This window comes from Scylla paramamosain, chromosome 26 (assembly GCF_035594125.1).
Source record: "Scylla paramamosain isolate STU-SP2022 chromosome 26, ASM3559412v1, whole genome shotgun sequence".
Lineage (NCBI taxonomy): Eukaryota > Metazoa > Arthropoda > Malacostraca > Decapoda > Portunidae > Scylla > Scylla paramamosain.
In genome coordinates, this window is record NC_087176.1 from 20,446,571 (window position 1) to 20,473,667 (window position 27,097).

Below are 27,097 nucleotides of genomic sequence, written 5' to 3' on the forward strand. Positions count from 1 at the left end.
ACATGAGGCTGAGAAAGTGGTAGAGGAAAGAGGACAATGCAGAAGGGGAGGTTTAAAAGTGGAGTATACTAACTTAAATGGTCTGATACCAGTAGTGTTGAAAGTTAGAGACTGTTTAAGAGAGAAGAGAAGCCAGATATCATGGCAATTGTTGAAACAAAACTGGAGAGTGATGTGGACGTTTTAGATATTGGTGATGGAAATTACAACCTCTGGATGAGAAATAAAAGATTTAAGCAGGGTTTAGGTGTGATGCTCCTAATTAGACAAGGATTGACAGTGAAATCTACTACATGTGGGGAGGGGAAGGCAGAGGTACTGAAAATAGCCTTAAAAAGAAATGTGGGAAGATGCCAAAATACTGCAGTGACCTATGTTTCCCTTATTCCAACTCAAGGGGTGAGGAAGAATACAAGAGAATGCTGAGAGACATAAAGGCATGTTTATCCAAGTTGCTGGATGAAAATGAGGTGAACTAGTGACAGGAGACTTTAACTGTAAAGAGATATCTTGGGAAAATTGGACCACATAACGTAGCAAGTCATCACAGGGGGACCAAATTACTGGAGTTGGCTGTTGAGAATATTCTGATGTAGTGGGTTAAAGAAGACACAAAATTCAGAGAAAATGAAATACTGTCAAAGCTGGATCTAATTTTTACGAAGGAACAAGCCATAATAGAGGATTTAAAACACAAAAAACCAATAGATAAAAGTGACTATGCATTGATTCAGTTCTTAGTAATGAATAAAAACATAGATATGAGAAAAGACCACAGGAGAGAATGGTTGAACTGCAGTGAGACAAATTTTGGACAGCTTAGGAAGTATTTCATTGAAATGGATTGGAACAAAGTATTTCAAATGGGTGATATAGAAGGAGAGTGGACCACCTTCCTGAACATTTATAATAAAGGAGAGGGGAAATGGACACCTATGAAATCAACAGAAAACCTTTTTAAGAAGGATTGGAGTAACAAGAGATGTGCTACAGCTAGACTGGAGACAGAAAAAAGCATGGAATGTGGAAGAAATATAAGAGACATGACTTGTGGACCAATTATACAAGAAAGAGGAATGAATATGTTAAAATACACAGAGATGAGTAGAATTATGAAAAGAATGTTGTGCATAAATGCAAAGACCAACCAAAACTGTTTTAAAAATTTATGAATGGAAAATTGAGGAGTAAAGAAGACATCAGCTGAGTAATAGTTGGAGAAGAAATGGTCGAAGACCCAAAAGAGATGGCTGAAGTGTTCAACAGACACTTCCACTCACTGCTTACTAAAGAAAATTATTTTAGGGAAGAAAGGATAGTGATGGAAAATGGGACTGGTCTGAAAGAGGTAGTAACATCAACAGAAGTAAAGAATATATTGGAAGAGCTGGGTGTATGGAAAGCAATGGGACCTGATAGTCTGTCAAGCTGGATTCTAAAGAAGTGTAGCCCAAAACTAGCTAAGGTGATACACAATATAATTAGCACCACCCTGTTGGAAGGAAAAGTACCCAAAGATTGGAAATAGGTGAATATTACCCAATTCACAAGGCTGGAAGTAAAGGAGACTCATTTAACAATAGACCAGTATTGCTGACAAGTGTGGTACCAAAGATCTGCAAAAAGATCATCAAGAACAGATGGGTGAAATGCCTGGAAGACAACAATGTGATAACAGACAGACAATTTGGATTCAGAGAAGGAAGATCTTGTGTAACAAATTTGATAAGCTTCTACACAAGAGTAATGGACATAGTGCAAGAGAGAGATGGATGGACTGACTGCATGTACTTAGACCTGCAAAATGCATTATACAAAGTACCATACAGAAGGCTAATATGGATAACTGAAAAATATAGGAAGATTGGGAGGATCGTTATTAAGGGGCCATAGCACATTTTTTGGGGGGGTTGATTAAAAATCATCATAGCCTTTTGTAAATTTTACTCAAAGTGTGTAACCATATGGTAAATGATGAGGCGAAGTTTCATCATGGTATCTGTAAAGGAAAAAATATGAAAATTAAAAAACTTGTAAAAAAGAGTACTTTAGAAATTGAATAATTCCTTAGTAATATGAGTCCAGAAATCATTCACACTAAAGTTGTGTGTATACTAGAAGGGTTAATCTTCAATGCCTGTTTGCTAGTTTTCCCAAAAAATAATGATATACCTCTAATACATTTCAATGAAAAACTGCATACCCGACATCATGAATAATAGATTTTTTTTAAATATATAATATATATATTTTTGAAAAGTAAGTAACAATTTTTGTAGAAAATTCATTCACACAAACACACAAAAAAAATCAAGGAAATCGGTTGATAAATAAGAAAGTTATTTTGACTTAGAAGCGCTTACCTATGTTTTGAGAAAAGAGGCTCTGAAGTTCTGGGAGTGTCGCTGCATGGCTAATGCGCACCAGATGCATATGCCTCCAGGTCCTTTTGCAGCTGTTTGCTTCTGATCTTCTTCTTGATCGGCCTGTCCATTTTGGTGTTTTCCTTTGTAAGGTATTTGTAGTTCTTGTCTGTGAAGGCCACTCCCAACTTACTGCACAGGTCGCTAGAAAGATATCCTCCATTGAAGTTGGACACCGCCTGTGCAGTTGCGAAGTCCAGCATTTCCTTCGTGGCATTTTTGTGCTTTGAGCAGTAGCGCCATATTCTGTGGTGTAATGACTCATTGGGATTTTGAGTCTTCCCTCTGAGGCACCTCGTCATCATATCATCAGTTGTTAGCCTTTTGTAGACATCTTCTACTAGCCTCAGTCCTTCAGGATCCAACCAGAATTTTATCTTCATAGTGGAATGGCTGGGTGGAGTGTTGCCCTTTGACAGAGCTTTTTGGTAGAAGCACCAGGATTCTTCAGATTTGGGGCAAAGGTTATGCTTGGGGTTCTCATCTGTAGAGGAGCAGTGGTAAAAAGAAGACATGATGTCATTTCACATCTCCTCGGGAGTTGTATTGGCGCGATGTCGAACACTGATGCCAAAGTAGTAAGTCAGTCTGTTGATAACACTATCTGTCAGCCTCGAGTGTCCCCCCAACATTATCTTCCTCCTCTTTCCACCCTCCTCTGTAAAGTGGGGGGTCTGTTTGAGATTTCTGAGTGCTGTACCAAGTCACTTGGATACGTGGTTCACACACTCTTCCTTTTTCACAGTGTGTTTCTTACCATAGGGCCCATTACCATCAGAAAGAGCTGTGACAGCTTTGAAGGAAGAACTGTCACCATCAGAGATAAAATTCACATATCTCAAGCTGTGTGAAAGCGACCTGTTCCACAAGCACATTGCAGCAGCAGCCTCCATGCTAGCAGATGAACCTTCATGATTCACGTCACAACGAGGAGCATGTTTTGTCTTCCACTCATCAAAAGCTTTCTGTGTCATTATTTTCTTTTTCACTCTAGTTTTCATTCGAGTGCACATAATACAAAGCCTGGATACTGTATGAAAGTCCACCACCAGTCCACAGTTTGCATCCACCACTGCACCAACTCCTAAAAGTGATTTGTGTCCCCTTGTGTGCCAACTTCCGTCGTAAGTCACATCAATGTCAAGAATGCCGTCTTTGTCAGGAAATCTTTTTAGTACTTCCCCGTAGTACTGTATCACTGCCTTTCTACTCGTCTCTAGCAGTGACTTTGCTTCCTCGATAGCACATTTACCGTATTTGATGGCTCATAAGACGCACGGGCTCATAAGACGCACCCAGTTCTGGCATGTATTGAAATAGAAAAAAACAAAAATTAACAGATTTAGGCTATCGATATGAAGTCAAGGAATTCAAGCGACATTTGAAGACTCTCACGTGCATTTAGATCACTATTAGATACCAATACTCAGCATTTAAAAGTTTAATTTATGCTAGCACCTTACTTGTTCTTTTTGGGGTTTTGTTGAGGCTGTGATGGCCGTGACATCACAGCCTGGCGTCCCAAAGGTGTGGTATACAGGTAGTGTTTCAGACTAGATACAGTGGAGCTGGTTGGATTTCTGGAGTCAAATCTTGGTAAGGCTGCGGGCCTTGAAAGCCAGAACGTAATGGTTCGGTTGAGGGTATTGAAAGACAAGATTGTACCAATCCTGCTGACGTGTAAACACAATCTTCTTATTGGTATTTTAGTTGGGGCCATGCAGACTGTGATGTCACAGCCTCTAGTGCCCAAAAGGTGTGGTAAGCAGGGGAGTTTCAGTCTTAATGCGGTTCAGCTGAATGTAAACATTAACTGCACCTAGCTCTTGGCGGCACCATTAACTGAGGGACTACAGTGATAATAAAATTTTTTCATACTTTATTTTTTAGCATCTTTCACATGTAATTCTTATGCAGTATTTTAGTACATTTTCAAAGCCAAAGGATGTGTAAAAGCAGACTTACTAACTTTATTTTCTAAAGTGTATTTTACTTGAAATATTATTTCATTCATCATAAAATTTAGTACAATTGTATCTTTTAATTCGTATTCAAATCACAACAAATTCATAATATTCACTTTGAATACCTTGCACAAATTACTATAGTTTACCTACTACATTTTATTCAAATTCAAATCCGTGAAAATAAATTAGTTTTATTCTTAGAAGTTACAAAAGTAAAAAACCAAATCTGAAGTGTTTCATTCCTTTTTTTAATTCAAATAAATTTTCGTGCAAATAAATTGATCTTATTCATTCTGAAATCTTACACAACAAAACTAAAGAGTTTTTAATTCAAATTCATGAAAATAAATTGATTTTATTCATTCTGAAATTTGCTTAGCACAACTGTAGCATTTTTATTCACATCCAAACCCTACAAAATCATTGTCACTGTCATCAGTACTGCATTCCTCAAGCTCACCAGAATCACTACTAGAAGTAGAAGAGTCACTGCCTTCGTATAGAAGGTCATCCTCTGTGCCCTCAAGATCATTACTGATGCCACATTTCTTGAATGAAAGCACCACTGTCTCTGTTTTTACTTTATCCCAAGCAATTTTTACCCACTGGCAAACCTGGGCTATTGTAGGCTTCTTGATGAAGCCCGATGGTGTTTTGTCATGTTGCGGGAGTCTCATCCACGCGTTCCACTGCTCACGCATATACACCTTGAAAGGTTTGTTTATGCAAACATCAAGTGGTTGCAACTGGCATGTTAGTCCACCAGGTATTACAGCCACTTTTGTGTTTAGATTGTGTACTCTGTTCTTGGTAGCCTGAGTTAAATGAGCCCTAAATTGATCCCACACAAGAAGTGATGTTTTTTTTATAAGTCCCCCAGGACGCCGTGACCATACTTTGTCAAGCCACAGCTTCACACCATCCTCATCCATCCAGCCCTTAGGATGAACATGAATAAAGATACCTGGTGGAATGCTTTCTTTGGGAAAGGTTTTCCTCTTGAATATGAGGAAAGGTGGTAATTTAGTGCCATCAGCACAACAAGCCAGTACTGCTGTAAAATGAGTTTTCTCATGGCCTGAGGTTTTAATAGTCACAGTCTTAGAACCTTTAAAATCAACTGTTTTATTAGAAGGCACATCAAATGACAGTGGTACTTCATCCATATTTGCAATTTGTCCCATTTCAAAATGGGTGTCCTTTCTGAGATTTATAACGTATTTATGAAACTCAAGAATTTTGTTTTCATATGCCATAGGCATTTTTTGTGATATTTTTGTTTTAGTTCGCATTGCTAATCCATTCCTTTTCATAAATCTATAACACCAGCCCTCATTACCACCAAAATCATCATAGCCTTTGGCAGTTGCCCTTTCTTTAGCTTCAAAAATTATTTGTTTAGTTGTTACTATTGCACCCTGATTCCTTTGATCAACAACCCAAGCCTTCATCTCCTCTTCCAGTTCCACCCATTTAGCTTTCTTTGTGCGAAGACCATGTTTTGATTTCACAGCTTTCTGAAGTTCTTCCTCTTGTTTTCGCCAAAAACGAATCATTTTCTCAGTTGGAGGTGGACCAAAATGCCTAGCAGCAGCTCTGTTGCCGTTTTCCTTAGCATATTGTATTACTTGTAGCTTGTATGCAATTGTGTAATTGTGTCGTTTTTTTGACTCCATCATGTTGTGTAATAAAATCTGGAAGTTTTAAACACTCTTGCATAAGCTATTACATGAATATTATGCAGATCATCACCTCAAGCCAGCCTATCCCATGACACTCAATTCCTTTATAGAAGAAATATTCGTTCTCAAGGTGTATTAGTCTATTTTCATAAAAGAAAAGTTTCTCTAGCTTCAATCTTTTTCATATGTATGCAAAGCAAGAATGTTAAAAAGATACGGTAGGTTCAATTTTAATTGTATGAAAGTGTGGCTATTGTCTTACCTCAGTCAGTAACGGCGTCACACTCGGTGTCACCGAGTACGTCACGTCGGAGCGCAACCGACCGCGTTTGTTTTGAAAAACGTGGTGCACCATCTCCACCTTGCCAGAACCTTCTCCACAAATCCAACCAGCTCCATCACATCTAGTCTAATATTATAATTGGATACCTCACCTTTGGGGCATCAAAGGCTGTGACATCACAACCTACACTGCCCCAACAAAACTCCAAGAAGAAGTGGTGCATGGTTAAGCAAATTCTTCCTGACTGGTCAAAGTCTATGTGGATTACCAGTAAGTATGAGATACTACACATTGGTACCTTGAAAGAAAGAGCATTTTGTGGCGTACTACCAATCATGACTTTATTTAGTTGTGCAAAGACATCTGTGGTTTGAATTTAGAGCCTCTGTTGCCGTAGACTTGTAACCTATTACTGCCTCAAAGTTGGACCTTTGCCTCATTGGACGCAGGCTAATTTACTGACCCTTTTTCTGAGAAAAAAGTAGCGTCTTATGAGCCATCAAATACGGTAGTTACTAGAGAAGCATATTTGCGGTACACACGGAATGATACGTGGCTCATACTGAGAAGGCTGCATATTTTTTCAAAACCACTATATCTGTATCCAAGCAGCATAACTGCATACACTATCATTATTGTTATTTCATATATTCCTTTTTCCTTACTTTTGTGGTCTTCAGCAGTGTCTTTTGCTATATATGAACACTTTGTATACACAATTTTGAAGCTACTGTCTGCATGTTTTCTCGTGAATATGCACTTCATCTTCTCAAAACACTCAGGGCAGCACACATTCGATGCAAGTTCTTCTAAGCTTTGTTTCTTCAAAAAGACATTTCCTTGTGTTACCACTGGTATATCAGATTCTTTTGTCAAAAGGTTCTTCCTCTTCACGCTGGATGGTGATGGTGACATGCTGGGTGGTGGTGGTGGTGGTGACTCACTGCTTGTGGTCACGCGGGCATCAACACTCGGCGTCTGCTTTTTCTTCTTTTCTCTTGCTGCTTTTAGGTTCAGTCGGCTCTGCTTCACTCCCTTCTTTATTCTAGCCATCTTCAGAAGAGTAAGGTGATGTAGCTACGTAGAAGTGCTAAAGAGTGCTAAAAGAGAAGTAATGATGCTGATCAGAGCAACACACCCTCCTTTTTCTCTCAACAGCCCGCCGCGGGCTACTGACTGTGAGACACCCTTCACTGCCCTCAGTGACTGCTTAGAGGCTTGCCTGACGGGTGATGCTAGATTCGCCACAAAAAAAATTACAAAAATCTTCAAAAAATCAAGAAAAAATATATGAGAAATGCAAATTTCTCGGATGTCAACGTAGACCTTTAAATCACTCGCTGAGCACATGGGTTGGTTTAAATGCCGCTCAGAGGCATTAAACGCTTCTCAGAGCCATACCACGCTTCTGAGGTATTGCCAAAGTGTTGATTATTTATGAGGGACGATCACCCTAAAACTCCAAAATTGCTTGAAAATTACCCCAAAAATGTGCATGACCAACTTCTTGACGGAGAGATAAATGAGGACAGTAATCAGAGGCAATAAGTCAAAGTGGAAACCAGTAATAAGTGAAGTTCTGCAATATATGTAAATGACATGATGGAAGGAATGACAAGCCACATGAGTCTCTTTGCTGATGATGCTAAGATTATGAGAAAAGTAACAAATGAAAAAGACTGCAAAGCTCTGAATCAAGACCTAATTAAGATAAATAAATGATTGTTGAGATGGAACATGGAGTTTAATGCCAAGAAATGTAGTGTGGTGAAGTTTGGAAAAAGTGCGAGAAAAACAGAAGGCATCTACTATTTCGGAAATGAGAAAATTACTATAAGATCAGAGAAAAAGATCTGGGAGCAATCATTTCTAATAAAGTGTCATTTGTGAAGCATGTAAACAAGATCACTGGATAAACATGCAATCTGCTGAGAAACATGAAGATGGCATTCACCGACAATGAAGATGATATGATAAAAGAAAAATTGTAAACAACAATGACACATCCAGGACTGGAGTATGCAGCATTAGTGTGCTCACCAAGTTTGACGAAGGATATCAGGAAGCTAGAAAGAATTGAGAGAGCTGCAACTAAAATCCCTACAAGCCTAAGAGGGCATAGTTATGAAGAGAAGTTTATGAGATTGGGCCCAACTACACTACAAAAAAGGAGGGAAAGAGGTGATTTGATAGCACTATACAGAATATTGGAAGGGATGAAAAAATTGGGCAGGGATAATCTTGTGATACCTGATAAGAGAGATACCAGAGGACATGGAAGGAAATTGATAAGGAGTGTTTGCAGAAGAGACATCAAGAAACATAGCTTTCCCCACAGGAGCATAGCAGTGTGGAATTCATTTATTGATGAGACTGTGTGCCAAGACAGTCCATAAATTTAAAGAAAATCTGGATAAAAGTCGATATGGAGATGGAACAGCATGAGCCTAGTGTGCCTCTTGTCCTGTATTTCACAACTAGGTAAATACACACACACAGTCTTGGCTGCACCTCCACACATCCATCTGTGCACCAAGGCCTTCTTTGAGCACCTCAGGATAAGAAAGAAAACAGACCCTACACACACACACACACACACACACACACACACACACACACACAATAAAAGAACAGAAGAAAGAGACCTTGGTGTAATTATTACTGACAAGCTGTCACCAGAAACACATGAACAAGGTAAGAGGTGAAACCTATTAACACTGAAAAACATAAGAACAGCATTTGCACATCTGGATGAGGAAATGATAAAAAAAAAATTATTGTGACCATGATACACCCAGGATTGGAGTATGTAGCTGTGGTATGGTCACCTAATACCAAGAAATCTATAAGAAAATAGGAAGAGTAGCAACAGTCACCTCCAAGTTTGGAGGATCTAATGTATGAAGAAAGAATGTCTAAATCGTGTCTTATAACATTAGAACAGAGAAGAGAGAGAGGTGATCTGATCATACTATACAGAATGATGACTGAAATGAAAAACTTGGATAGGAAGGACTTGGTGATGTGGGATACAAGAGGCTCAAGGGTACATGGCAGAAAACTTAAAAAAGATGCATGTAGAAGAGATGTTAAGAAAATAGCTTCCCACATAGAACTGTGGAGGTCTGGAATGATTTGGACAAAGAAGTCATTGATACAAATACAATACATAAATTTAAGACAAAGTTAGATAAAAATAGATATGGAGACAGGATAGCACAAGCAAAGCTCTTTCCTGCATGTCACACAAACACACACACACACACACACACACACACACACACACACACACACACACACACACACACACACACACACACACACACACACACACACACACAAAGAGGCTAAAGGGAAAAATTAATCAAGAACAGAAGAAAAGACTAAACTTTTTTTAGAGTTTTGGAGAGTTTTTGGAGGCAGAGTTAAAAAAGGAAAAGGAAAAAATTAAAGTAAAAGAAAAAAATTGCAAAAATGAAGGACTGAATGTGATGTACACCAACACAGACGGACTGTTACACAGGACACTGGAATTATAAGACTATTTAAAAGAAAAAGAATCTGAAGATAGCGTGTTTAACGGAAATAAAGCTACAAGAAGAAAATCAGACTATCATTAACAACAACTACAATATGTGGAGAAGAGACAGGATTGGCAAAGGAGGGGGAGGTGTAATGATAATGACAAGAAATGAGGTGAAGACAAAAATAATGAAATATGGGGAAGGAAAAGCAGAAATAGTGACTGTTAACTTGGAGGATAATCATGGAGAAATACTGATGGTAATAACAACCCACGTACCACCCAAAACAAATTCTTGGAGCAAGGAAGGCTGTGAGAAAATAATAGAAGATACCACTCAGCATTTGAGTAAATTAATCAAAAGTGATAAAACAGAATTATTGGTTGGTGACTTCAATTGCAAAGAAATAAATTAGGAAACATTCAAGGCATGAGGAAACAAGACTGCATGGTGAGAAAGATTTCTGAAGCTGACTATAGAAAACACAATGATGCAGTGGGTGACCAAAAATACAAGATATATAAGAGATGATGAACCAACAAGACTTGACTTAATATTAACAAAAGGAATTGACCTAACTAAAGAAATGGTACATGTCCCCCATGGAAAAAAGTGACCATATAATGATAGAAATAGAGACTGACAGTGATGTCAGTGCAGAGGATGAATCCTACAAACAAAACAGGAGAAACTATGGAAAAGCTAACGTAAATATCTTACGAGATTCTATGAAGCAACGGACAGGAGAAAGCTGAAGAGAGCAAATTATATGCAAGGCAATATAAGACTATATGAGGCAGGAGTGAATAAATATGTCCCACTATACAAACCTAAAGAAAAAGGAAAACTGGTGTAGTTAACGCAAGATGTGCAAGAGCAAAGAGAAAAGAGATGAAGCATGGATAACAACGAAAAGAAGTGGAAACCAAAAAAATAAAGACTTTAAGATAGCAAGAAATGAATATGTGTAAATAAGGAGAGGGGAAGAAAAAGGATATGTAAAAGATGCACTTGAGAAGTGCAAGGACAAACCAAAACTATTCTAGATTCATAAATGGAAAAATTAAACTCAAAGAAAAACTAGAACAGTTGAAGGATGGACATGAAACATATGAAGACCCAAAAGACATGAGTGAATTGCTAAACAAAAAGTTCCACCAAGTTTTCACAAAAGAATCAGAATTTAAAGAACCACAAGATGTGAACACAAAAGAACAAATGTGGGAAATTACAGTAATCAAAGAACTTTATTAAATGGTTGAGGAACTGGAAGAGAGAAAAGCAACAGGACCAGATGGACTATCAGGTTTCATTTTAACAGGAAACAGTTAATTGAACCAGTATATGACATAATAAAATGCTCAGTATCAATTGGAAGTGCCTAAGGAATGGAAGAGAACAGGTATAGTGCCAATTTATCAATGTGGAAAAAAAGAAGAGCCATTAAACTACAGACCAGTATCAATGACCAGCATAGTATGCAAGATCTGTGAAAAAGTGACGCAGAAGCAGTGGACAAAACTTCTAGAGAACATGATATAATATCAGAAAAGCAGTATGGCTTTAGATAAAAACAATCATGTGTAATAAATCTGATCAGCTTCTATTCAAGAGTGACTGATATAATGCAGGAGAGGGATGGATGAGTAGACTGTGTGCATTTAGATCTAAAAAAAAAAAAAAAGCTTTTGACAAAGCTCCCCACAACAGGCTACTATGGAAGCTAGAAAATGTTGGAGAATTAAATGGAAAAATAATAAACTGGATGGAAAGCTACTTAAAGGGAAGAGAAATGAGAATGGCAGTAAAGGATGTAAAAGTCAAAATGGAGAAAAGTAGATAGTGGAGTACCACAAGGATCAGTGCTGGCACCAATACTTTTCCTTATCTACACCAGTGATATGCCAGAAGGAGTAATGAGTTACACAAATTTGTTTGCAGATGATGCAAAATTACAAAAACATATGAAAGACTGAAAATTTACAAGAGGATCTGAATAAAATCTGGGACTGGAGCAAGAAATGTGAGATGGAGTTTAATATGAAAAAATGTCATGTAAGTGGGAAAAAGTGAAAAGAGACCAAAATGGATCTAGAAAATGGGAAATGCAGAAATAATAAAAGTACAAGAAGAGAAAGATCTGGGAGTGAATATACAGGACAGTCAATAATCAGAGATGCACATACAGAAGATGTTCAGAGATACATATAGAACGATGAGAAATATTAAAACAGCATTCCACTACATGGATAAAGGTATGAAGAGAAAGATAATTACCACTATGATTTGACCAAAGCTGGAATATGCTAAATCAGTGTAGTCTTCCCACAAGATGAAACATGTCAAAGAAATAGAAAGAATACAAAGGATGGCAATGAAGATGGTTCCAGAACTGGAAGAATTAACGTATGAAGACAAGTTAATGAAGATAAATCTGCCACATTGGAACAAAGAAGAGAACAGGAAGACTTAATAACTATATATAAATTGTGGAATTGAATGGAAGAAATTGATAATGAGAAACTGCTGCTAAGAGAAGTAGAAAATACCAGATACACACGAGGGCACAGCAAAAAAATAAAAAAAGAAAGATGCTTGAATAACATAAAGAAACAGTTTCCAACAAAGAAATCCAGAAGTATGGAACAAGCTCAGTGAGGAGGTAGTACTGGAAACGAGTGTGTACAACTTTAAGGAACAACTGCACAAGTGTAGATATGGAGACAGGACCACACAAGCATACCTCAGGCCCTGGAAATTACAACTAGGTAAAATATGCACACACATGCAGCCTTGGCTGGAACTCCACACACCCATCAGTGCACCAAAGCTTCTGGCACAAAGCTTTGATTTCCAAACTACCCTCCTACAGCTTCTATCCTTCTCTCTGTAACTTCATCTCGTTTCCTTTCTGACTGTTCTATTGCTGCTGTGGTAGATAGTCACTGTTCTTCTCCTAAATCTATTAACAGTGGTGTTCCTCAGGGTTCTGTCCTGTCACCCACTCTCTTCTTATTATTCATTAATGATCTCCTAAACCAAACTTCTTGTCCTATCTACTCCACCGATGATACCACCCTGCACTTTTCCACGTCTTTTCATAGACATCCAACCCTTCAGGAGGTAAACATTTCACGCAGGGAAGCCACAGAACGCTTGACTTCTGATCTTTCTAAAATTTCTGATTGGGGCAGAGCAAACTTGGTATTGTTCAATGCCTTAAAAACTCAATTCCTCCATCTATCAAATCGACACAACCTTCCACACAACTATCCCCCTCTTCTTCAATGACACTCAACTGTCCCAATCTTTTACATTGAACATCCTTGGTCTGTCCTTTACTCATAATCTGAACTGGAAACTTCACATCTCATCTCTAGTTAAAACAGCTTCTATGAAGTTAGGCGTTCTGAGACGTCTCCGCCAGTTTTTCTCACCCCCCAGCTGCTAACTCTGTACAAGGGCCTTATCCGTCCATGTATGGAGTATGCTTCACATGTCTGGAGGGGTTCCACTCATACTGCTCTTCTAGATAGGGTGGAATCAAAAGCTTTTCGTCTCATTAACTCCTCTCCTCTAACTGACTGTCTTCTGCCTCTCTCACCACCGCAATGTTGCATCTCTAGCTGTCTTCTACCGCTATTTTCATGCTAACTGCTCTTCTGATCTTGCAAACTGCATGCCTCCCCTCCTCCCGCAGCCTCGCTGCACAAGACTTTCTTCTTTCTCTCACCCATATTCTGTCCACCTCTCTAACACAAGAGTTAACCAGTATTTTCAATCATTCATCCCTTTCTCTGGTGAACTCTGGAACTCCCTGCCTGCTTCTATATTTCTACCTTCCTATGACTTGAATTCCTTCAAGAGGGAGGTTTCAAGGCACTTATTCATCAATTTTTGACTACTGCTTTGACCCTTTTATGGGACTGACATTTCAGTGGGCATTTTTTTTATTGGATTTGTGTTGCCCTTGGCCAGGGTCCATCCTACATAACACACACACACACACACACACACACACACACACACACACACACACACAACACTTACACCGGCCACAGTCAGAGTGAAGGTGGCCACGGTGGCAGAGGTGGAGGGTGGAGTGAGGCAGGTCTGGCCCCCCACCAGCACCACAGGAGAGGCAACCAGACCCTGCAGACCACTTCCACTGATGGTGAGCAGGGTGCTGCCACCCAGGGAGCCTTCCAGGGGACTGAGGGAGGACACCTGCGGCACCATCACCACATGGCCCTCACTACTGTACCCTGCGATGTCTGTCACTGCCATGCCCCTGCAGGTGAGGTGTGGTGAGGCGTGGTGAGGTGTGGTGGTGTGGTGAGGTGCAGTGATGCTGTGGTGGCATGGCAATGCCATGGTGTTGTGTGGTGATGCTCTGGTAGTGTAGTGCAGTAATGTGGTGTATGATAGTGTGGTGAGGTGTGGTGGTGCTGTGGTGTAGTGATGCTGCTGTGGTACAAAGCTGTATTTCTGTCATTGAAGCATGTTCCTTTTTTTTTCTCATATCATCTCAAACATCCAGTTTCTCTCATCTGTGCTGACCTGTCTGTCTATCTGTCTGTCTGTATGTTAGCTGCACTCACCTGTTGATTGCCTTGACAGTGATGGGCAGGTATGCACCCGACCTCAGGTTGTCCAGGTTGTCCAGATCGCAGGTCACAGAGGTGTCTGAAGCAGAGGTCACACTACAGGATGCTTCACCAACACTGACCTCTACCTGGCAGGCCAGGTCACCAAAGCCTGATCCAGTGATGGTGAGAGAGTCGCCGCCCACCACCTGCAGGCCGCTGTGTCAAAGAAAACAGGAAACACTCAGCATGGAGAACCATTATTACTGCCACTGGTGCTGCTATCATTACTACCATTACCATCACTAATGCAAGAGGGACCCTGGGCTGCACCAGCCTGCCCTCACCTCAGGCCCTTCACAGTGTGGGTGGTGGAGGAGGCCAGGGCAGAGACCACAGGTGTGTGACAGGTGTGGAAATGAAAGTACAGGTATCCATTTTCTGGTGTGGTCAGGTCGGGGAGGTCACACCTGTCCAGAGGCATCTCCAGGATGGGGTCACAGCCACTCATGTTGACGACCTGACTCCCGGCAACCTGGTAGGTGGCTTCCTTGTCACCCAGCAGTACGGCCATCCTGAGGGCCTGATGAGGTGGCCGTACCACGTTGACTTGGCCCTGCATCACCACACCACCAGGCAGTGTGGGGCCAGCATAATAGTGGATGCCTTGCTGGGGGAAGGCCACTGTGAAGGAGCCTGTGGGAAAGCAATAGTAGTAGTAGTAGTAGTAGTAGTAGTAGTAGTAGTAGTAGTAGTAGTAGTAGTAGTAGTAGTAGTAGTAGTAGTAGTGGGAGTAGTAGTAGAAGTAGCAGCAGCAGCAGCAGCAGCAGTAGCAGTAGTAGTAATAGTAATAGTGGTGGTCATGGTGGTATTATTAACAGTAGTAGTAGTAGTGGTGGCAGTATTAGTAGTAGTTTTTCTCACCCCCCCCAGCTGCTAACTCTGTACAAGGGCCTTATCCGTCCATGTATGGAGTATGCTTCACATGTCTGGGGGGTTCCACTCATATTGCTCTTCTAGACAGGGTGGAATCAAAAGCTTTTTGTCTCATCAACTCCTCTCCTCTAATTGACTGTCTTCAGCCTCTCACCGCTGCAATGTTGCATCTCTTGTTATCTTCTATCGCTATTTTCATGCTAACTGCTCTTCTGATCTTGCTAACTGCATGCCTCCCCTCCTCCTGCAGCCTTGCTGCACAAGACTTTCTTCTTTCTCTCAACCCTATTCTGTCCACCTCTCTAATGCAAGAGTTAACCAGTATTCTCAATCATTCATTCCTTTCTCTGGTAAACTCTGGAACTCCCTGCCTGCTTCTGTATTTCCACCTTCCTATGACTTGAATTCCTTCAAGAGGGAGGTTTCAAGACACTTATTCATCAATTTTTTACTACTGCTTTGACCCTTTTATGAGACTGGCATTTCAGTGGGCATATTTTTTTATTGGATTTTTGTTGCCCTTAGCCAGTGTCCTTCCTACATAAAAAAAAAACTACTCATATTTCTCCTCCTGCCTATTTCTTTTCATTTTTCTCCGCTCTTCCTCCACTTCCATCCTTCTCTCTCTTCCTTCTTTCTTTTCAATCCATCCTCCTTCCTTTCCTTCCTGTTTACACTTTCCAATCTCTCTCTTTCTCTCCTTGTCACTATCCTTCTATCCCTTCATTTCTCTCACTTCACTTCTGTGCTTTCCTGTCTCAATTTCCCCCTCACCTCATCCCAGTCTCTCTGTCCTTACCTGCAGCAGTCTGTGTCCCTGAGAAGAAGCCAGAACCATCAGCGTCCTCACACTTATCCACAGGGCTGGCCACCTCACACACTCCGTACTGCAGCTGTGAGTTCTCAGACACCTTACTCCACTGCCAGGTTACTGAGTCTCCCTCCACTACCTCCAGCACACGAGGATACCATGATACAGTCTCTGTGAAAATTGAAGGTAATGGGGTTGCTTGAAGTCCACAAATGGTACTAAGATGACTAGGTTTGGTGAGTGAGAGGTGCTTGATAAAGGCTTCATCTGTGTTCATCAGTGTTTCAGCATCTTATCTTGACTGCTTTTAATAGGTTCTGGTGGAAGTTACTGCAGGTTTTCAGAGGCACTTTCGGGATTTTATGGGCAGTTTAACAAGGATAGAGATAGTTTAACTGACTGCACAGGATGTTATTGGAGTTTTCAAGGGTGTTTATGTGACTCTAGTGATACTTTAACAGGAATTCTGCATCATCAAGTGTGTGTGTGTGTGTGTGTGTGTGTGTATGAATCAGCGCCTCACCAGAGCTGGTGCCAACATTCACAATCCTGTGGTTGGTGGTGATGGGCCTGGTGATGCAGGTGAGGGCCTCATCGGAGCACTGCAGCACCTCACACTCATACACCTGGCCCAGCTTCACCTTGAGGCGGGAACAATCCGAGCTGAAGCCTGTGCCGCCCAGCCTGACCAGCGTGCCACCCTTCACTGACCCCTGGGTAGCTGAGGCCGAGGTCACCTGCAGTACGTACTCCATTTCCCTGCCACAACACCGTCACTCTATTATCAGTGAGAGAGAGAGAGAGAGAGAGAGAGAGAGAGAGAGAGAGAGAGAGAGAGAGAGAGAGAAACACCCACCTGGCAGCAGCACCAAAGCCATCAGCGGAGAGTACCAGGGTATGAGTGCCAGCTGACAGTGCCGGGGTAAGACAGCTCACGCTGATGTTACTCCAATGAGTCGTATAACACAGCTCTGATCCGATCTGGCGGCATGAGGTCATAGGTCAGGTCAGGGGTATTGGGAAAGTGATAGGTTAGGTCAGGGTTACTAGGAAGGTCAGGGGGGGAAGTAGTGACTTTATATCAGTACTAGGGAATTTGGTTGTTGACTCTGAGATGAATGGACATTTCCACCTCGGCTCCCTACCCTTGTTCCTGTTCCCCAGCACCTGGCCCCTCCCCTGCCCTGCCTTCTCCTCAGATAAATGTTCAATACATTGCTTTGACACACAATTTAATTTCTAAAATCTTTCTGGCCTCTTTTTTACTTTTTTATTAACTCAATAAGTCTTATCACTTTCTTAGAATAAAAAAAATGTTCCTAGCAAGGCAGCACATAAATGTCAGAAACAGTTGTTCCAGTCACCATGACCAGCAACAGCAATGTTGCTTTGGCCAACAACAAGAAAACACCACACAAGCACACTCATGGAAGGTAAGAACACACCAGTACAGCATGGTAACAGGAATACTCTTGGCACTTACACTACACACACTAATATGCCATGTGCAGACATGAACAGTTACATCCCCACACCACACATCCAAATCATCCACAAGCACCAACATCACACTTAGCCAAGATGCTTCACACTGCTCCAAAACACACCACAACAATACAAACACACATTCAAGACAGTTTGTGCCAAAGCAGCTGAGTGAGGCAAAGGGGCATCCAATGTGATATCTGCTGTAACCGGTCCAAGCATGCTGTGTGGTGTCATGTCGGCTGCATCAGATCGTTTGCACAGGTGCACCACGGATCAATTAACAATAGTATCGTGTGTATCTGCAGCAGATGTGGCTCTCCTAATGTCTCTACATCTTCTTTCTCACTACCTCCTATTCCAACCTCTAGCTCCTTTGACCTGCTATGCACACACAGTACTAACAAATCTCATATACATTTTCCTTCCATGAACCAGCAACACTCACCCTCACAACCACCAACACCTAGCCACACATCCCACCACACAACAAGACATTCAAACTCCACATCACCTAAACACCCTTGTAACACCAGTCCATCAATCTGTCAACCAGGGCCATTTCCCATTGCTTTTGGCATTTCCTGCACATCATGACTACCCTCACCTCTCTTACACCCCCTTCACCTAAACCTTCCCCCATTCCCCAACTCCCCCAGCAACCTCTCCCAGTGCCTCTCCTGCCCTACACACAAATGACCCAGACTTCACTGTAGGTACCAAAACATGCTTAACACCCGACACAGATTCTGCAGAAGTCTTTCCTCCACCATTTAGCAAGACAGTCATAAAAATTTCTAACTGTAATTCACTTTTTTTTTATGTAGGAAGGAAACCAGCCAATGGCAATACATTTATAAGAAAGTCCCGCTGAGGTGCTGGTCCCCAAGCATAGTCAAAAGTGGTTGTCAAAAATTGAAGGATAAATGTCTTGAAACCTACCTCTTGAAAGAGTTCAAGTTATAGGAAGGAGGAAATACAGAACCAGGCAGGGAGTTCCAGAGTTTACCAGAGAAAAGGATGAATGATTGAGAATACAGGTTAACTTTTGCATTACAGAGGTGGACAAAATTGGGGTGAGAGAAGGAAGAAAGTCTTGTGCAGAGAGGCCATGGGGTTCTACTTGCAGCTTTCAACAGACCTCCATCTTCCAACACAGAATACTCACACAACCTTCACACAGCTCTTTCACACCTCACACCAGACAAACACATCTGGATTGTACATGATTTCAACCTCCCTGACATCAACTGGACCACTACGTCCCCCTCCAATCCCTATGGCACTGATGTCTTCAACCTTATCATTCCCCACACAAACAGGTGCCAGCTACACAACACACTAATTGACAACAAAAATACATTTTCACTCATGCAAACAGTACTCAAGCCAACAAAAACACAGGCTACCACACACCCCTCTGGTGCCAGAGGCCTTCTCACCACAGTCCATACATTAGACCTTCTCAAAAACAACATACACAATATAATAAACACCCAGGTAGTTCCAGGACTAAATGACCACAACAATGTTCCAGTTGACATAGACCTTCTACCGACAAGACAAAAACACAGATGTGGGTCAATCCTACTCTACTCTAGAGCTGACAGACTCAATTAAACACTCTACAGAGACAATTTTCTATCTTCTGACTCATACTCTGGACTCCTCCAAGAAACTGGAACAGCCTGACACACCATACACACCACCATGAACAACTACAGCCCATAGAAAACACCCTCATGTAGACATACACTCCCCTGGTTCTCCAGGAACCTATGGAAACAACACCACAGAAAACAGAGATGACAGATGCAAACAATCACAGAACACACCAGGGAAATGGGCCGCCTTCAGATCTTTCCAAAAGAATCTTGCCAAAAAACATAAAGAAGACCAAACGTGAACACCTTTGTAGATATCTCACAGATAATGTTAGAAACAACACCAAAACACTTCTTCAAATTCCTCAAGTCATGCAGACAGGACAAAACAAACATACAGTATTTGACGGCTTATAAGACGCATGGGCTTATAAGGCACACCTCACTTTGGGCAGGCATTGAAAAAAAAAAAAAAAAAGAAATATGCTCTGAATATGAACTGAAGGGTTTCAACTGAAATTTGAAGGCCTCTCTTACATATTCAGATCCTTATTAGACCCCAATATTTTACATTTAAAAACTTCTATATTTGCTAAGACCTACTAACACTACCAAACACCAATCCTGCTGTGAGATGTGAACAAATATGGTGTAGGCAAAGACACTGTCAGAGCCCAGAGGGATACTAAAGTTTGTATGATGCTCTCTTCACTTATAAAACGTTTTGTTTTGTTAGATAGTAAGCTATTTTCTAAAAAAGCAATAGTTTCTCATTAGCTTTGAGTTTTACTGAACATGTAAGCAAGCTAATAATGTTAGAAGATAGGCACAATTTCAGTTGTATGAAGGTGTGTCTCACTTCAAGGAATAATGGCATCACACTAAGGAACACAGTGAATCTTGCACGTGTCACCAGGTTTGGTGTGTGACCCACCGTGAGTTTGTTTTGGTACATGCAATGTGAGGGTCATCACTTAATTTCTTCCTGACTGGTGTTATTTTATGTGAATTACTGGTAAGTCCCACCTGTTATACATTGTTATCTTCCAAAAAAAAGTTGTTTTTGAAGTGTAGAAATGGTCATCACTTTGTTTACATGTGCAAAGATGTTTGGGGTTTGTTTTAAAGGCCACTGTTGCCACAGACTTACCAGTGGCCACTGCTCCAAAGCTGAACCTTGGCCTTATAAGACGCATGCTTATTTTCTCAGACTTTTTTTTGGTAAAAAGGCATGGCTTATAAGCCATCAAGTACAGTACTTGTCCTTAAAGACTGCTACGACACTCTTGCTACCACGCCAGAACACAAAGAGCACTTACTCAACACACAGTTCCACTCTGTATTCATCCAGAAAAACCCCACACAAGCCAAATAGCCCTTACCCACCCATTCCCTCCCCTCGACGTCAGGACAGACCGAATGCAGAGGTCACCACAGACTCTGGACACCACTAGATCACCTGGACTTGATAAAAGTCTCCCCCCCCCCTTTTTCCTTAAGACTTGTGCCCTCATCCTTGCTCTCAGCCTTCCACCCATCCTCTAAGTGATCTTTACCCAACCTCTTCATGCATCCTCTCTTCTCTCTGACTGGCTTTGTGCTGATGTCACCCCATTTTCAAGGCAGGTGTCTGGAGTGACCCTTCTAATTATTGCCCCATTTCTCCCACCTTTATCATCTCCCACATCTTTCAACACATCATACACAGACACATAATAAATCATCTTGACACAAACAACATACGTATTATCAGACCACACGACATGGATTCCAACCAAAATTATCATGCGAGTCACAATTCACTGTTACCCACCATGACATTACAAGACACCCAGACAGACGTGATGCCAAACAAGTTGACACTATCGTGCTAGACTTTGCCAAAGCCTTTAACAAAGTACTCCACAAAAGACTGATTCTGAAACTACAGCATTGTGGCAGCACTGGACCAATTCTTCACTGGGTCACTTCTTTTCTTTCCGACAGGACCTGACGTGTTCTTCTTGACAGTGTTGCATTTGACCCTGTCCCTGTCTGTTCAGGTGTCCCTCAGGTCACTGTCTTGGGGACCCACACACACAGACAAATAAATATAAAGAGGCTGGAAAAGCTCAACATAGCTACAGCCAGGTTCATTACAAAACAATTACACACAAACTTCTGGCATAACAACACACATTAAACAATTAAATATGGACACCCTCACACTTCACAGAGAAGCACACAGACTAACAATAATGACAATAATGCACAAACTCACAAACCATCAAACTGACATCAACAAACATGAATACTTACACCACACACAGCCAGTACCCATAACACACACAACCACAAATATTCAACATACCACGATAACACAGACTCTTTCAAGCACTCACACTTCCATGGACCACATGCAGCTGGAACGGACTCCCCCTCACAAACACAGCACGTGCATTCAAACACCTAACACTCCCACATTTCAGAACATGCACATAAAACTCCTACCCTGGACACTTAGTTTTCCCCTCACCCCACCCCAAATAACCTTTTCCCTCTCTGACATCTCCTTGCAGCCAGCTCCCCATATGCACCCTACACATTAAATATTGAGATTGAGATTGAGATGGAGGGAATAGGTTATGTTTTCCTGACTTTTACTGGGTGGGAGGGAGGGAGGGAAGGACAGAATGACACTCACATGAACTGATCCTGAAGTGCCAAAGTTTGTTCCTCTTGACCTGTGAGAGAGGAGAAAATAAGACACAGAAACACAGAGAAAATATTTGTTATGACTTAGATCTTCACTGTTTCCACAACTGGAGGAGGAACAGGAGGAGGATAAGAGACTCACCAAAGAGGGAGAGGGTGTGGAGGGAAAGGCCAATGATGGTGGGTGACAGTGAGACGTCATAAGTGAAGGAGGAAGGGAGGGAGCCACTTGTGCCGCCCACATCCACCACCACATACACCGTGCCCTCCTGCCAGAGTGGAGAGGGTCAGGAGGTGATGGCCTGGCCTAACCTAACACCACTACCACCATCATCACCATCATGACACACTCTTACAGTAAGAAATTGTACAAACAAAAGAGGAAAGAAAATGTGAGAAAATAGTATTTGTAATCCTAAAATACATTTTTCACTTAGCAGCATCACATGTAGCTTTGGCTCTGTCTCATACGCAAAAAAGTAGCCACACCAAAAAAAAATGTAACACCAACATGTGTATGTTGTTGGTGTTATCTTTCTGTGCTGTGGGCGCAAATCACCCAAGCTACTCGTATGTGTGATGCAGCTTGTATGTGATACAAATATAGTTTTCCTGACAGAGCAATTAGCCAGTGGAAGGCACTGACTGACCAATTTATGTGTGCAGGAACCATTCATAGCTTTAAACACACACACACACACACACACACACACACACACACACACACACACACACACACACACACACACACACACACACACACACACACACAAAGCATTCATAGCTTTAAAGATAAATATGACAAATTAATTTAAAGATAAATATGACAAATTAATTTAAAAAGATAAGACATTACAAATTTCACTAAATTCTTTAAAAATAAAATTACATAACAGACACACACACACACACACACACACTGACACACACACACACACACACACACAGTTGGAGAAAAAAGTGAGTTATAGAGAAGTAGTGAAGGACCAGAGAAGTAAAGAACGCTTGACAAGAGAGTTTATAAAGGTAATAAAGGAAAAGGAAAACCTGGTAAGAGAAACTGTAGATAAAAAGAAGAGTGTAATGATCTTTGGCCTGGAAGAAAGTGAGATAAAAAATTGGTATAAAAGAGAAGCAGAACAAAGAAAAACAGCTTGATTAGTACTGAGTGTGATAAACGAAGGGGATACAAAGCTGGAAGATGAAATAGAGGTGTACAGGATTTGTAAATATGATCAAGGAAAAAGTAGACCATTGAAAATCAAACTAAAATCCCAAACAACAGCTGAAGAAACATTGGCAAATGCGTGGAAGCTAGCCAAAAGTAACAAGTTTAAATAAGCCTGGATTAGAAGAGAAATGAATGAGGAAGAAAGGAAGAAACTTAATGAATTGAGAAGTGAAGCAAAAGAAAGGAATGAACAGAGAACACAAGAGGAAAAGGAACTTTCTTCTGGAGAGTAATGGACCTAAGGTTGAGGAAGTGGTACATGTGAAGAGTGAAGGGTGCAGAGGCACAGCTCTAAGAGAGGGAGGGACATGGACAGTGGCATACACTAATCGCTCGTTTGCGACAACGTCGTCATAACTCAAAAATAGCAATTTTTCACGAGAGCCATTTTAAAGAATGAAAACACTCTCAATATTGTGAATAGTCCCAAAAGACCATAGCTGGAACATTTTTTGAAACATCAAATAGTCCTTTAAAGTTTATAGAAATTGAAATAATTATATCTTCACTAATCAAACCTTTATTTAAACTTTTATGATGCTTTTTTTTAATATGACGTTCTTCATAAAAAAATAGTAGACCTCTCATGTACTATTTTGTTTTGTGCCATTATTGAAAGGAAAATAATCACCAATATGTTACTTAATTATGTATTGTTCATTGCTTATGACTTTGACAAGATTGATGATAATACATTTTCTTATTATGAAAATGATGGATACTTCCTAATAAATGAAAGATATTGACTGTAACACAAAAAGATATTAAAAAAAACATTGTTATGAACATAATAGATTCCTCCTAATTATAATTTTTTTTCAAATATATATATATATATATATATATATATATATATATATATAAACATCCTCATGAACATAATAGATTCTTCCTAATTATCATTTTTTTCAAATAAAAAAATCCTTATGAACCTAATAGATTCTTCCTAATTATAATTTCTTTCAAATATGCCTAAGGAATTAGACAACTCAAAAATGTTCAAATAAATGAAAGATGGACTGTATGATAAAAAAAAACATTATAAAATAAACATCTATTTAATATTCCATTCAAATAATATGTACCTAATGAATTAGCATACAACAAAACTTAATATCGTAATAGGCATACTAAATTTGTATTTTAACTCATTTCATTAAGATTGATTTCATTTACAGGTCTTCATAAAATTTATGATGGCATTGTGGAATCAGATTTTTATTACAAAGGTCCATCAAGTCTTTTTTCTTGTTAGCAGGCAATGTAAGTTTGCTGGAGTAACATGGCAGTAAGTCATTAATGGAGGTGGCTTTATTTGAGTTTTTCAAAATTTTAAGCTCCTTATAGTCTGAACCATAGGAACGTTTACAAAAAACTGACAGTGGTGACTGCTTTTCAAATTTCATTACTTTAACATACTTTAACATCAGAGAGTTGAAGAGTCTTGCAATTGATAGGTCCCATTTCAGTAGCTAGAGACTTGATGTTCAAGAAATCTTTGTAACAAAGCTCTTTTACTACGAAAGGCTGTCCTTTCTTTCTGGCAGTTCGAATTGCCGTTACGTAAGTTTCCGGCACATAAATGGGTCCACTTTTTAAAATTCTCTTTACTTCTCTTTCAATAAGGGAATGGGCAGAGTCACCCTCATTTTGGGTATGCCCTTTTATTAGAAACTTGTGTGTTATTGAAGTTATATTAGGTAAGTTGTTTACTGCATAAAGGTAAAGTGCCATCATGAACTTATTTTTCTGTTGGCCAGAACAGTTATCTGAGTAAAAAATTATGTCAGTTTCTCCTGCCTCACACAAGGTTTTAATGTAATCGAGAACACAGGTCCCAATTTCATTAACCCCACGTTGGCCATTAGTTTCATTCCAGACATAGCAATTACATGAGTTTGTTTTAGCATTGTAAATAGTAAAATTTAAAACATTCAGCTTTGACTTGTAATAAAAAACTGAAATGTCCCCTTTTGGTATCTGCATTACAGCCGGAAGGTCATAAACAGCAACAACTGCATCACTCTCAGTTTTATCTTTATGTTTTTCATTTCTTGACATGTCTTTTTCTTTGTGGTGATTTTCATAGCTTCCTTGAAGGCGCTCTTTCTCTTCATTCTCCGCATTAAGATAAGATGAAAAAACATCGCATTGGTCCTTTTTAGGAACAAAAAAAGAAATATTATACGCATTGGTCCTTTTTAGGAACAAAAAAAGAAATATTATACTCTGTGGTAAAAATGCAATAAAACAGAGTGTAATTGGCATAAGGTACCTTTTGTTGTTTGGACTTCTCAACATAATCGCGGTGAATATCTGCAATTGTTTTAGAGCCGCATATGAATGTCCTACTTGATGTAGCTCTCGTTTAGTGACTCTCTATCTGAGGGATAGACTCAATATGTGCCTTGACGCCTTTCCTAATTTCAGGATCAACAGTTACTTGATTACCATGTTGGCCTCTCTTATCAGGTTCCATAAGAACATTAGCAACTCTGCTTTGCTTTGCTAAAGCTGTTCTTATTGGCCGATCATTGATATCAAGTGTGTTCTTGAAAAAAAGTTTGGAAACACGAATTTCATTCTGACCAACCATGAAGTGAAAGGAACTGTTATTGTTCCTAGGTTGACGGTTGCCTCCCTCATGAACATACCTGTATTTAGGTCTAACAGTTTTAATGCAGTTTGAAATGAACTGCCACTGTTGAGCAATGTCTCCTAATGCCCAATAAGAGTCAAAGAGTTTTTGCCTTTCTTCTTCATTTATCTGTTCTGAACATTTAATTCGACATTTATTTCCACATGGGAGTTTCATTTTCCTTTCTGGTCTTATTTTTCTTATTTTTGCTTATATAAGCCTTTCCAGAGTTCCTTAATTTTTTCGCTTTATGTTTCTTCCATTGACTCAGGTGCTGTTTACGTTTATGTCCCTTTTGCGGACTAACTAGTACAGGAATTTTATCAACTGCGTCCTTCTCTTCAAGGTTAAAACTCTCTTCTTCCTCTTTGCTTGGGATATAGTCCTTATCTTTCACGGAATCATCTGTGTCAATATCTTCAGTTTCTGAGTCACTGCTAGAAGATGATTCACTGCTAGAAGACGAGTCACTACTAGAGGACGAGTCACTACTAGAAGAAGACTTCCTGTTATTTGAAGCAGAGCTTGCACCCGTAATGCTTGCTGATGGCAGCAGATGGTCATCATTGATTTGAGGGTCAACAGGAAGTTCACATCCTACAAAGTACAAAGAAATGGGTCTAAAATGTGATTTTTGTTTTTTGTGCTAAAAACGCTCTATGGTATGTAAGACAGCATGTGTCATTTTTTTTAGTTTGGGGGGAACTATCAATTCCTCAGATGGGGGTCCAAATTTTTAACAACGAGAACCAAAAAAATCTGAAAATTTTACTTTATTTTGCATTTTTAAAAAGTTGGATCTTTAAACTTCAAAGCCTTACTCCTCCGAAAGTTTTGATTGTTAAAATAGTTTTCATCAAAATTGGCTCATTAATAAAAAAAAATAGGCTTACCTCCCACCTTAAAGCAAATTATATGGAAATATAATCAAGGTTATGATAGTATATACCTGTACTATTTTCCTCAGGGTTTTCTTCACTGTTTTCCTTAGCCTTTAATGCTAATTCTAGCATAAGTTTTCCTCTACATGACATGGTACCCATTTAATCTGAAAAAAAATATGATATTTATGAATACAATGTTTTGTTGCAACAATGTCACCAATGTAAATAATACACTAACTTTTTTAAGTTTTTCGCAAGATTTTCAAATAACAATGACATAATTTAAGTTAAACAAAAATGTGCTGCTGTAATACGAGGTAATGTTTGTAACAATACTGTCATAACTCAA

General features: G+C 40.0%; 1 protein-coding gene and 1 long non-coding RNA gene across 3 annotated transcripts in view; both read right to left on the minus strand.

The window, feature by feature from the left end:
- LOC135113863 (fibrocystin-L-like) overlaps positions 1–27,097 on the minus strand; it is a 48,319-nt gene that overhangs the window by 17,735 nt on the left and 3,487 nt on the right. Inside the window, exons 2-8 of the mRNA XM_064029485.1 lie at positions 21,985–22,024; positions 17,069–17,193; positions 16,736–16,971; positions 16,201–16,383; positions 14,813–15,161; positions 14,481–14,684; positions 13,930–14,170 (exon numbers count right to left, since the gene is read on the minus strand). Of these exons, the coding sequence (XP_063885555.1) occupies positions 13,930–14,170; positions 14,481–14,684; positions 14,813–15,161; positions 16,201–16,383; positions 16,736–16,967 (1,209 nt within the window). The 5' untranslated portion in view covers positions 16,968–16,971; positions 17,069–17,193; positions 21,985–22,024. The remainder of the gene's footprint in view (positions 1–13,929; positions 14,171–14,480; positions 14,685–14,812; positions 15,162–16,200; positions 16,384–16,735; positions 16,972–17,068; positions 17,194–21,984; positions 22,025–27,097) is intronic.
- LOC135113802 (uncharacterized) lies at positions 1,928–6,282 on the minus strand. 2 transcript variants are annotated; one of them, XR_010275044.1, is made up of 3 exons: positions 3,887–6,282; positions 2,364–3,724; positions 1,928–1,999 (listed from the first exon to the last, which is right to left on the minus strand). It is a non-coding gene; the product is annotated as an uncharacterized LOC135113802 (long non-coding RNA). The 2 variants fall into 2 exon arrangements; XR_010275043.1 differs by lacking the exon at positions 3,887–6,282 and having other exon boundaries at positions 2,364–3,873.